General features: G+C 49.9%; 1 protein-coding gene across 4 annotated transcripts in view; it reads left to right on the forward strand.

Annotated features, from left to right (window-relative positions):
- Positions 1–3463: 3463 nt before the first annotated feature.
- The window catches only part of GAS8 (growth arrest specific 8), a 34851-nt gene continuing 26227 nt past the window's right edge, over positions 3464–12087 (forward strand). For all 4 annotated transcript variants that reach the window (XM_069552730.1, XM_069552732.1, XM_069552731.1 and 1 more), the window contains exons 1-5: positions 3464–3560; positions 5154–5240; positions 9691–9888; positions 10222–10428; positions 11882–11936. In XM_069552730.1, the coding sequence (XP_069408831.1) occupies positions 3558–3560; positions 5154–5240; positions 9691–9888; positions 10222–10428; positions 11882–11936 (550 nt within the window). In that variant the 5' untranslated portion in view covers positions 3464–3557. The remainder of the gene's footprint in view (positions 3561–5153; positions 5241–9690; positions 9889–10221; positions 10429–11881; positions 11937–12087) is intronic.

Genomic DNA, 12087 nt, shown 5'->3' on the forward strand with positions numbered 1-12087 from the left:
CAGACCGTGGCAAATGCTTTGGAGAGACGCGGTGCGGGGGCTGGGGCGTGGGGGGAATGGGGAGGGAAGAGGGGAAGGGAGGTAAGGAGAGGGAGGCGGGCAGAGAGGGGGCGTCCCGAAAGGCAGGCAGGCAGCGTCTGGGCGTGCTGAGAGCTCCAAACAGTTCAGTGGAGTCCCACTTCCAGTCGCTGGTCTCCTGCACAAGGCCCTGGAATGCAGCCCTGTGCCAAGCTCTTGATGCACAGTATCGTATCGCATTTCTTTCTCCTGGGGAATCCTTAGCAGATGAGGCCCTGATTTTTCAGGTGAAGCTGAACACGGGGTGGGGGTGGGGGGGAGGGGAGTGCGACCAAGGTGCACAGCCAGTCACAGGAAGCCAGAGGAACCAAGTGCGAGCTCCTGGTCTAGACAAACCAACCAAAGAAGAGCCACACTCTGACAGTGATTACTGTCAGGTAGACAGACTTGGTCCCAGCTGGGAGTGGAGAAATTGGCAGAGGAGGAAGGTGTGAACTTGGTGTTTGCAGGAAAGGTACCCTCCTAAGGCATCTTCGGCCATTCAAGGCCTCAGTCCACTCCAGTCACCCGGAGCCCATAGCTTTCTCAACTGTCAGTCAGTGAGGCAGGCTAATAGTTTCTATTTTTCTTTAGCTTACAAAACAAACAAAAAAAATGATGTTATGACCCATTAGGACAAGCTGTTGCAGTTTGCACTCCAAGAGGCAGATCAGTCCCTCTGGGACAAAGCTGAGGGTGGTGGGGATATAAGCCTTAAGAGGTCAGGACAGTAGGTGCACACTGGCTACTGGGGTGGAAGTTTGTATTGTCTCACAATGGTCAGAGCAGTATCTCTGATTCGCCATGTCTTCCAGAACCTTCTGGTCCCATCCAGCCATACCCTGTTTGTCCTCCTGCTCGCACCTGGGCAAGGCTTGTGCTGCTCTGACCAGTGGACTGTGTCCAGCTGATGCCATCTTACTCCAATGCTGGGTCTTAAGTAGGATTCAGGTCTCACTCCCCAGGCTCCCCTGGAATTTGGCCACCCTGTGTGAGAAAGTCCAGGCCATTTGAAGGGCCACTTGAGTGTTGTCTGGCCCACAGTAGCCAATGAACCAGATGTAAGGCCTCAGCCAGGAGCCAGACCCTTCCTTTGAGCCACCCTCCCTGGGGTGGGGGTAATACATGGAACCAAGGTGAGCTGTCCCCACAGGGTCCCAGCCAAGTTGCAGATTCATGGGCAAAACAGATGTTGTCACTATATTAAGCCATTTCATTTCGGGGCCAACCTGTCACACAGCCATAGTAACTGTAAGTCTTGGTGTTTAATAATTATCCCCGTCGGACACAAGAGTAAGTGGATACACAGGGAGTCTTGTCCAGGGGACCAGCTGACCTGACTCCAGAGGCCAGGGTCAAACTTTTCGTTCAAAACATTTTCATGGAAGTCAACTATACTTCTATTTTAAAAAATTAAATAAAAAGAAAAAACCAAACAGTAGTAGAATAGCATAATTAACCCACTTGTACCCATCATTCAGATTCAGTGATTTACTGACTCATGGCTGATCGTATTTCTTCTCTGCTTTCAATGCCTTCTTCTACTTCTGGGATGTTTTGAAGCAAATCCTATATGTATTATGTCATTTCTTTTGTAAATACTTCACGGGTTGATCTCTAAAAACGTTTAGTCTTCTTGAGGACTCTGTTATGCTAACATTCAGGCCTCCATCGAGTTGCTGTTGTGATCTGAGGCAGTTTACCTGGATGACCATGTACGTGGGTGTTAGGAAGAGCCAGATATTCACCATAGGTCATTGGATTTGTATTAACATTTGGTCTGTCATTTTGTAGGAAACTCAGATGTCATTTATCTGGGTTTCTGAGATGCTCAGCTTGATGCCGATTAAAAGTATCTCATGCCACCCATGTGGAGAAAGGCTCTTTTCTATAAATCTGAACTCAAATTCAGTATGAAAAGCACAGGTCACCATGGGCCTTGTGGGGAGCCCAGAGAGCTGGCAACAAGGCCTCCCTGAACTCTTCATCTCGGCAGTGCACACTGATAAACCATGCTGTGCTGTTCATTTGTGACAAACGAATACCCTGTCTTGTTATCCTGAGCTAACCCTCCTATTCTTGCCCTTTTTGTTGAAAGGAATTATTGTTAATGCATTCGTTTAATTCAGGACTCCCAGCCAGAATTCTAAAGCAAAAAGCCAGTCAGCATGAGGCACCTAGCATAGTAAGTGCTAAATAATAATCATTAGCACTCTGTCCTACCAGGCTGCACTGTCTTACTTGCCAGAACCCCTGTGGGAGGAGCCTACCTTAGGGGAGAAGACCCCTATCAGACCAGACGTGTCTGACACAGGCTCAGGCTCTTGTCAGCCCAGGCACAGAGACACCATCAGACCTCCCAGAGGCCCTGGGACTGCTATAAATGTCACTCTTTGTGCAAGTCGGTTGATACAGTCCCTCCAAAGGGCCATTCCTCTCCAGGAACAATTAAGTCTTGGGTGGGCAAACAGGAAACCCCCAGGCTCTTTTTTGTGGCTCTCTTCCCTGACCTGAGCCTTTCTCCACTATTCACACTCTGTGCCCAAGGCAGTTCTCCAGGGAGAGAAGATTCCTCTCCATTCCCAAACTGACAGAAAAGCTTGACCTGCCGCAAAACCACTATTTCATAAGATGCTAATGTTGAGTGTGGAAAACAAGACAACAAATGGTGTTGTTTTGGGTATAGGTAGCTGGATGGTAAGAGGGATCAGAAATTCTCTCTGCAATTTGTAAAGCAGTTAGCAGTTTTCAGAGCAAGAGGTTAGAGGGAAGAAAACCCCTGAAGACTTTTTTTCCCTGCAGAGCTCGTCTGGAAGCCCGTAGCAAAGGTTTCTAGTTTTTCCTCACCAGGAGGACAAAGTCTCTTTAGGAAGAGCAGTTAGTTTTTGTGAAGGGTAGACTTGTTGATTTCAAAACTGTGGACCCCGCTGGAATATAATTTTCTCGCCTTACTTTTGCTTCCTCTGAGGCTTTGTGGAAATCCAGCTGTCTTCCAGCCTCAGGTGGGAGGAATCGTCAAAGGGGGGCAGGGTGAGGTGAGGCCCCAGAGCAGAGGTTCCGCGAGAATTTGAATCTAATTTGGGTAAAGTCGCGGTGTGGCCGCCTCCCCTCGCTCACTCTTGGAGCTCATGCACTGTAGGTCTTGTACCCACGTAGAGTACGTAACAAGTGGACGGAAACCGTTCCTCCAACCTCCGTGGAGCTTAACTTTTAGTGGGGAAGACCCGCAGTAAACAAGACCTGTCCCGAAAGGAATGCGTTCCCAGGTATCTTGGAGAGGTAGCTTGTGGATAATGTCCAGCTTCGGCCCAAATCTACAGACTCCGCCTGGTTAGTTGCTAAGGACGCCCGCCGTTGCGAGGCACCGGCCCCGCCTGCGGGGTATCGCGATGGTTCTCGAGACTTCGCGCGGGATCGTGCAGTCGTTGCCTGGAGACGGCGCATCCTGGGAAGGCCGGGCGCTTTGGTTTGTTGGTCCACGCAGGCGGGAAACCACAACCATGGTGAGGCGGTCTCATAGGGTCCGCGCCGGGGCCCTGGGGCTCAGGGGTCGGCTGGCCTTGGGCGCCAGGAGTCCCCGGGACGGGAGATCTGGAGCTTTGGGGTCTTGGAGCTGCGGGCTTGGTGCTCTAGGGGGTGGGGGGCGGGGTGTCCTCGCAGACGCGGCTTCCCCGTGGAGCTGAGAGACTTGGTCTCTCCAGAATCTTGTACACACCGGGGTGGTGGTCAGAGAGCACCGTCTCTCCCGCCCCCAGACCTAGGGCCTGGTGTGCACGTGTCCGGACCGGAAAACCTGGGTCGAGTGGCTACCCTACCTGGAATGGAAGGCTCATTGATCAGATCCTTGGGAAACAGAGGTCCTCCAGCCTCTGGGATCGGGAACCTGGGGTATACCATGGTGGCCACAGGGTCCTGACAGCGGTTCCAGCGCACGTAAAGTCCCCAGGGCAGAGCTTGGGCAAACCTGAGAGGAGTCAGGCGGGAACTGAGCAGAGTGGAGCTTGCTGCCTCTGGGCTTCTCAGTCCCCACCCCTCTGTGGTAGGGCTCTCAGCTGCTCACTCCTCCCTGTGCTGTATGGGCTGTAGGTCACCCAGTTTCCAGGCAGGTGTGGCAGGGTGGCCATCAGTGCGGGGACCCCTCTGTGTGTGGGGGCCCCAGGGGCTCTAGAGGCCCCAACCACTGCCTTACTCCCAGATGCTGAGTAAGCTCCTGGGCTCTTCTGATGGGTTGGACTTCTTGGAGTAGAGGGTTAGAAAGAGGGCAGTGTTTTAGGAGTGAAGATTTCAGCGGTTCTGTCTTTTGCAAGTCAGCTGGGAAAAGATCACCAAAATACATCTACTTTCACTAACTTGAGGGAAATATGCATGATTTTCCTTTTTTTTTTTTTTTGTTACTTTATGCTTTCTAACATTTCCTCATAAACTTTTTTGGTAATAAAAATGTTACAGAGACGTGCAGATGCGTGCCTCCTTATAGACAAAAGCACGAGCCACAGAAACTTGTGAGAAGTGAGGGCAGAGGATAAGGCGTTAGTTTTCTTTCTGTTGAGTGGCCCCTGGAGAGGCAGTGGGGCAGAAGGTCCCCTCTGGCACCGTGGAGAAGTGGTTAAAAGCAGGCATCACCGCACTGACAGAGCCCACAGTGTGTGAGTGCCAGTCTGTGCCAGCAGTCTTCACCCCGGGTCTCTGAGGCACCCACCTTGTGCCCATGGAGCGATATATTGCAGGTTTCTCTCTGGCACTTGCCAAGCACTATAGTCTGTGCTGCTGGGGATACTCCTTTGTGAGGCCGAGTAGCTTTTGCTCCACACCAAGGAAGTCTCTGCTGTATACAAGGAACATGTTCTCCCTCTTCCTTTCTGAGGGGAAGCAATATTCTCTTCTGAGAAGGGAGATTTCTCTTTGCTGTCCACAGAATATGCCTGTGGTTAAGGATGGGAAACCTTAGGGCAGAGTGAGGCGGCCCGGGTGGAAGCCTGAGACAGTGGGCAGTCAGATGGAGGTTCCAGGCAGAAATTCCTCTCCCGAATGGCCCTGAAAGGGAATGAACCAGCCAGAAGTGAACCCTAACCCGACCATGTATTCTTCAATCCAAGGCGCCCAAAAAGAAAGGGAAGAAAGGCAAAGGCAAAGGCACTCCGATTGTTGATGGGCTGGCTCCGGAGGACATGAGCAAGGAGCAGGTGAGCGGGCTGGCTGGGCCGCGGCCCCTTGCTGGGGCGGGTGGGATGGGTTTGCTGCTGGTCCTAGGAAGTTCTTTTAGACTGCAGCACCCCGGCTCCTTGTCTGCTTCCCCTCAGTCTGGCTGCCCACACCAGGACATGTGAAACAATGCAGCACGTGTGATGGGTAAACTTTCCGCTAGGGTAGTAGGAACTTGGAAGGAAATGTTTTTCTGATATAAAGCTATTTTAAGTTTTCTTTCATTCTTACCCTTTTTAGGCCCCTACTGTTTACGGAGATGTTAATCATAGTATATACACTTACAGCATTCTCATTTATTTGATTTACCATTAAACACTGTGAGTTATTTTAGGCCGCATGTTCATTTCGATGACATTAAGAGCTAGGGAACATGATTTGATTAATTACAGTTTCAATTGAAAGGCTCCCAAAACCTATAACTTGCGCAACCCATGAGAGCAGATGTGGTCTGGAAGTGTTCATGACCCTTACTTACTTTTGATGGTTTTAAGATAAAAGAAATCAAGGGAGATTCAACAAGGCATAAGACCTGAAGATGGAGAGCTGGGCAGAGGCCCTTGAAAGTGGTGAACAGGCTCTCTTTCTCACACAGGGAAGCCATCGGCAGTCTGTAGAGGGTAATGAGGTCAGGCTGTGCTTCGAGGGGGTCACTGGGGATGCCTCATGGAGGTTGGCTTACCCGCTGTGTCGCCCCAACAATCGGACTGTTTCCTGCCTACAGGTTTACTTCCTGTCCTGTGACATGGCAGGGGTCAGTCTGCAGAGCTTGGAGGCTCTCGGGGTCCAGGCAGTAGTAAGATGAGAGATTCAGGCCGGCTGTGGTCAGATCTGAATTTGGCAATAAGGAGTTCATGATCTGAGCCACAGTCAGCTGCCAGTGTTGTTTTTGCTGACTGTATAGAGCTTTTCCGTCTTTGACTTCCAAGAATATAATCACTCTGATTTCGGTGATGGCCATCTGGTGATGTCCATGTGTAGAGTCTTCTCTTGTGTTGTTGGAACAGGGTGTTTGCTATGACCAGTGCGTTCTTTTGGCAAAACTCTATTAGCCTTTGCCCTGCTTCATTCTGTACTCCAAGGCCAAATTTGCCTGGTACTCCAGGTGTTTCTTGACTTCCTAGTTTTGCATTCCAGTCCCCTATAATGAAAAGGACATCTTTTTTGGGTGTTAGTTCTAAATGGTCTTGTAGATCTTCATAGAACATTCAACTTCAGCTTCTTCAGCATTACTGGTTGGGGCATAGACTTGGATTATTGCCAAATTCAGACTTAAATTAAAGAAAGTAGGCAAAACCACTAGACCGTTCAGGTATGACCTAAATCAAATCCCTTATGACTATACAGTGGAAGTGAGAAATAGATTTAAGGGACTAGATCTGATAGACAGAGTGCCTGATGAACTATGGACGGAGGTTCGTGATATTCTACGGGAGACAGGGAGCAAGACCATCCCCAAGAAAACGAAATGCAAAAAAGCAAAATGACTGTGTGAGGAGGCTTTACATGTGTGAGGAGGCTTTACATGTGTGAAAAGAAGAGAAGTGAAAAGCAAAGGAGAAAAGGAAAGATATACCCATTTGAATGCAGAGTTCCAAAGAATAGAAAGGAGAGATAAGAAAGCCTTCCTCAGTGATCAGTGCAAAGAAATAGAGGAAAATAATAGAATGGGAAAGACTAGAGATCTCTTTAAGAAAATTAGAGATACTAAGAGAACATTTCATGCAAAGATGGGCACAATGAAGGACAGAAATGGTATGGACCTAACAGAAGCAGAAGATATTAAGAAGAGGTGGCAAGAATACACAGAAGAACTGTACAAAAAAGATCTTCATAATTCAGAAAATCACGATGATGTGGTCACTCACTTAGAGCCAGACATCCTGGAATGTGAAGTCAAGTGGGCCTTAGAAAGCATCATTACAAACAAAACTAGTGGAGGTGATGGAATTCCAGTTGAGCTATTTCAAATTCTAGAAGATGATGCTGTGACAGTGCTGCACTCAATATGCCAGCAAATTTGGAAAACTCAGCGGTGGCCACGGGACTGGAAAAGGTCAGTTTTCATTCTAATCCCAAAGAAAGGCAATGCCAAAGAATGCTCATACTACCACACAATTGCACTCATCTCACATGCTAGCAAAGTAATGCTCAAAATTCTCCAAGCCAGGCTTCGGCAATATGTGAACCATGAAATTCCAGATGTTCAAGCTGGTTTTAGAAAAGGCAGAGGAACCAGAGATCAAATTGCCAACATCCGCTGGATCATGGAAAAAGCAAGAGAGTTCCAGAAAAACATCTATTTCTGCTTTATTGACTATGCCAAAGCTTTTGACTGTGTGGATCACAAGAAACTGTGGAAAATTCTGAAAGAGATGGGAATACCAGACCACCTGACTTGACTCTTGAGAAATGTGTATGCAGGTCAGGAAGCAACAGTTAGAACTGGACGTGGAACAACAGACTGGTTCCAAATAGGAAAAGGAGTACGTCAAGGCTGTATATTGTCACCCTGCTTATTTAACTTCTATTCAGAGTACATCATGAGAAACGCTGGGCTGGAGGAAGCACAAGCTGGAATCAAGATTGCTGGGAGAAATATCAATAATCTCATGTATGCAGATGACACCAGCCTTATGGCAGAAAGTGAAGAAGAACTAAAGAGCCTCTTGGTGAAAGTGAAAGAGAGTGAAAAAGTTGGCTTAAAGCTCAACATTCAGAAAACAAAGATCATGGCATCTGGTCCCATCACTTCATGGCAAATAGATGGGGAAACAGTGGAAACAGTGTCAGACTTTATTTTGGGGGAGCTCCAAAATTACTGCAGATGGTGACTGCAGCCATGAAATTAAAGATGCTTACTTCTTGGAAGAAACGTTATGACCAACCTAGATAGTATATTGAAAAGCAGAGACGTTACTTTGCCAACAAAGTTCCGTCTAGTCAAGGCTACGGTTTTTCCAGTAGTCATGTATGGATGTGAGAGTTGGAATGTAAAGAAAGCTGAGGGCCGAAGAATTGATGCTTTTGAACTGTGGTGCTGGAGAAGACTCTTGACAGTCCCTTGAACTGCAAGGAGATCCAATTGGTCCATCCTAAAGGAGATCAGCCCTGGGTGTTCTTTGGAAGGAATGATGTTGAAGCTGAAACTCCAATACTTTGGCCACCTGATGTGAAGAACTGACTCATTGGAAAAGATCCTGATGCTGGGAAAGACTGAGGCAGGAGGAGAAGGGGACGACAGAGGATGAGATGGTTGGATGGCATCACAGACTTGATGGACATGAGTTTGGGTAAACTCCGGGAGATGGTGATGGACAGGGAGGCCTGGCGTGCTGCGATTCATGGAGTCACAAAGAGTCGGACACGACTGAGCGACTGAACTGAACTGTCGCCAAGTTGCTGCAGGATTACCCTGTGGGTGTGGGGCTCCAGAGCTGTTTTCTCATATTTGAAGACAAGTGAGAAATCCAGATATTTATAAGAAGTCTAAATATCGAGTGAAGGAACATCCAGTGTGAACCAGAGTCAGGAGGAGCCTGGTTTAGATGATTCGTTTGAGTAACACAAAGGCAGCAAGCTCGCAGGTCAGGACTTTTCCTGGGGAGCCAAGCCCCATCCCAGCCCTAGTCCTTGCAGCCTCCTGGCTGCCCTTCCTTGCTGAGTTGTTGTCTTGGCCCTCTCTTGAAGTAAGACATCTGGTTTCCTTGTAGGGAACATGGTTATCAAAAGAGGGAAACTTTATAGCCTGGGCCTGAGGCTATGCTCAAAAGATAACTAATTCTTGCAGGTGAGAGTCTCAAGAAACTGGAAATCTGTCCTTTTTTCTTTTTTTTTTTTTTTTACCTATTTGCAGATTTGCATTTGGCTCTGGATCAAACCCTCTTGACTGTTTCAGATCTACTGGTTTTGTCTGCTATTTTTTGCTTGACGTGTATCCTTAAAGGTGAAAGGTTTTTACATTTTATATCATTTGTATGAAAATATTTGCATCATTGTCATATCTTTGTATCATAGGCCCATATGACCTTCTGGCTGATATATTCTTGTTTCTCAACCATGCTGTTTAGAAGCAGCTTGGATCGTGTGTCCATTTTAGTTGTCTGCTCTTGTGCTAATAGTGTTGCTAATGCCTTTAAGTGGAACACTACTGTGTTCTTTTGAGAAATTTCTTTAGTGTAAATTCCCAAGGATGCATAAAAGGATATAATCATATTATGACTGTTGGCCAAATACAAGAGATTTCTGCTGTCTGCTGATGTCCCCTGTTCCTGAGGCTTCCCAGCACTCTGTGTTAGGTTCTCACTTTACACTCATGGTTTACTTTGAGATGAGAGTAGCGCCCCCCACCGTCTTCCTGGCCTTTCTCTGCCCACCCTCCCCTGGTCATGGGTGGGCCCTCTGGCTGCCTCACCCCGCTCTGCCCACCAGGTGGAGGAGCACATCGGCCGCATCCGGGAGGAGCTGGACCGCGAGCGAGAGGAGCGCAACTACTTCCAGCTGGAGCGCGACAAGATCCACACTTTCTGGGAGATCACACGGAGGCAGCTGGAGGAGAAGAAGGCCGAGCTGCGGAACAAGGACCGGGAGATGGAGGAGGCCGAGGAGAGGCACCAGGTGGAGATTAAGGTGAGGGGGCTGGCCCAATCCCATGGGAGTTGCTGCGCAACAGAGGAGCTGGCCCGAGGTCCAGGGGCATGGTCATGCCTTGCTTTGGGCGGTCACGCCTTTTGTGTCCTTTGACATTGGGAACTTGAAGGTATTTTTTAATAACAAAGCAGGTGTGTCCAGCTAAGCATGTGAGCCTACGTGTGCAGGTGAGAAGTCGTGTAGAGGTGCGCAGGTGGGCATGTGTGTTCAAGCGAGCCTGTGTGTGCAGGCGAGCCTGTGTGCACAGGCGAGCATATGTGTGTGCAGGTGAGTGGACAGAGCAGGTGAGCAGCGGCACTCCCTCACCCCCAGGTCTACAAGCAGAAGGTGAAGCACCTGCTGTACGAGCATCAGAGCAGCCTGACGGAGATGAAGGCGGAGGGCACCGTGGTCATGAAGCTGGCGCAGAAGGAGCACCGTGCACAGGAGGGGACGCTGCGCCGGGACATGCGGGCACTGAAGGTGGAGCTGAAGGAGCAGGAGCTGGCCAACGAGGTGATGGTGAAGAACCTGCGGCTGGTAGGTGCCAGGGCAGCTGTGAACGTGTCGGGACTTAGCCACACCTGGGAATTCATGGTTCTGTATAAAAAGATTGCCGGTGGGCAATTAACTGAAATGTTCAGCAACAACAATTGCATCAGCCAAATAAACCCCTCTGGGGCCAGGTGCAGAGTTCTGTCTCAGACTTGAGTGACCGGTTGACTTCCCGACAGGGAGATCCAGCCTGGGCTGCTCTCCACGTGCTGCCGATCCCAGGCCCCTGGAGTGAGCCGCCCGCCAGCCCTTCAGCTGGGGCGGCCTTGGTCCTGTGAGCATGCTGAAAAGCACCTCACTGGCCTTGGAGACTCTTTGATCCTTTCAGAGGGAGGCTGAGGGGCTCTGGGTGGAGGTTGGAATTCCTTCTTAAGTGCCTGTAGCACACCAGGCCTGGCTCAGATTGTGGGTGCTCAGAGGGTGGGGCTGACAGAATGCCTGCCCATGTGTGGCTGACAGTCAGGAGAGGACAGGCTTCCCCAAGACAGAAAACAAAGTAAACTGCCAAACACACGTCACAGGTCCCGGGCATACGTGCTCCAGGAGATGCGGGAAGTGAGGTGGTTGCGTTTCTCTACAGGTTCTGTGAATTCATTGAGAAGGTGACACCCAAGCAAAGGTGGGGGAAGACAGGGCTGAGCCAGGCTAGGGGAGACCAGGCCGTGAGAAAGGTTGGGATGGACCAGCACGAAGGCTGCAAGGAATGAGGAGGCTGTGGACAGGACTGGGGCTTTGACCACCCTGCTGCACCTGAGTTGGGGACCTCTGGAGGGCCTGGACAAAGGGAGGATGTGTCCAACTTTGGCTTTCAAAGGTTCTCCTGGCTGTGAGTTGAAAGACTTTTGTCAATACGTTTGCTATATGTCTGGACGCAGCCCAGCCTCAACTGAATCTGGGAACATAATGCAGAGTTTTCCTTGAAGCTTGAGGGTGCTGAAGATGTGGTTCCTCGAGGGGCCTGGCTGTTTTGACAGAAGCACAGCATGGGCTGGCTTCTACCGAGTGTAGTCTCTGCTTACCCAAGGCACGGTGTGGAATAGTTACATGCTCAGAGTGCCTCTTGGCATGAAAATAAAGTATAATTTAAGCCTTTTATTCAAACTTTATAGCTGTCCGAGTAGTTTGTCCTGGTATTCGAAGCCAAAGCAGATCAGCACCACACGGGGTGCCTACAGCTCTGGGTGGGTCTGGTCCTGCTGCCCAGCCTGTGGGCACAGCCAGGGTGTGAGTGCCATCAGCATCTTCCCCAGTCCATTAAGAAATGTGGAATTTCCCAGACCCTCGTTCCTCTGGGCTGGTCCTGAGCTTGGGGGTGAGGGTCCAGCCAGAGCAGCAGCCGCACAGGCTGTTGGTGCTAGTGAGGAGGGGGCCTGCCGCAGGGCCGGTGTCTGTCCTGTCCCGACTGGCCTCCAGTGACAGCCTGCTTCTGCCTCTGCAGAAACACACCGAGGAGATCACCAAGATGCGCAACGACTTTGAGAGGCAGGTGCGAGGTCAGTGCTTCCTGCGCTCCACTGTGTAAGGCAGCCCGAGAGCCCCTCCTGTCAGGAAGGAACTGCCCTCCAGTTAAAACAGCCCAGACATGTGGAGTGAGAGGACGTGGTCATTTCTAAGGCTGGTGTCTGTGGGAAGTGGGAGGCTGGG

The sequence above is a fragment of the Ovis canadensis genome, chromosome 14 (assembly GCF_042477335.2).
Source record: "Ovis canadensis isolate MfBH-ARS-UI-01 breed Bighorn chromosome 14, ARS-UI_OviCan_v2, whole genome shotgun sequence".
NCBI classification, from domain to species: Eukaryota; Metazoa; Chordata; class Mammalia; order Artiodactyla; family Bovidae; genus Ovis; species Ovis canadensis.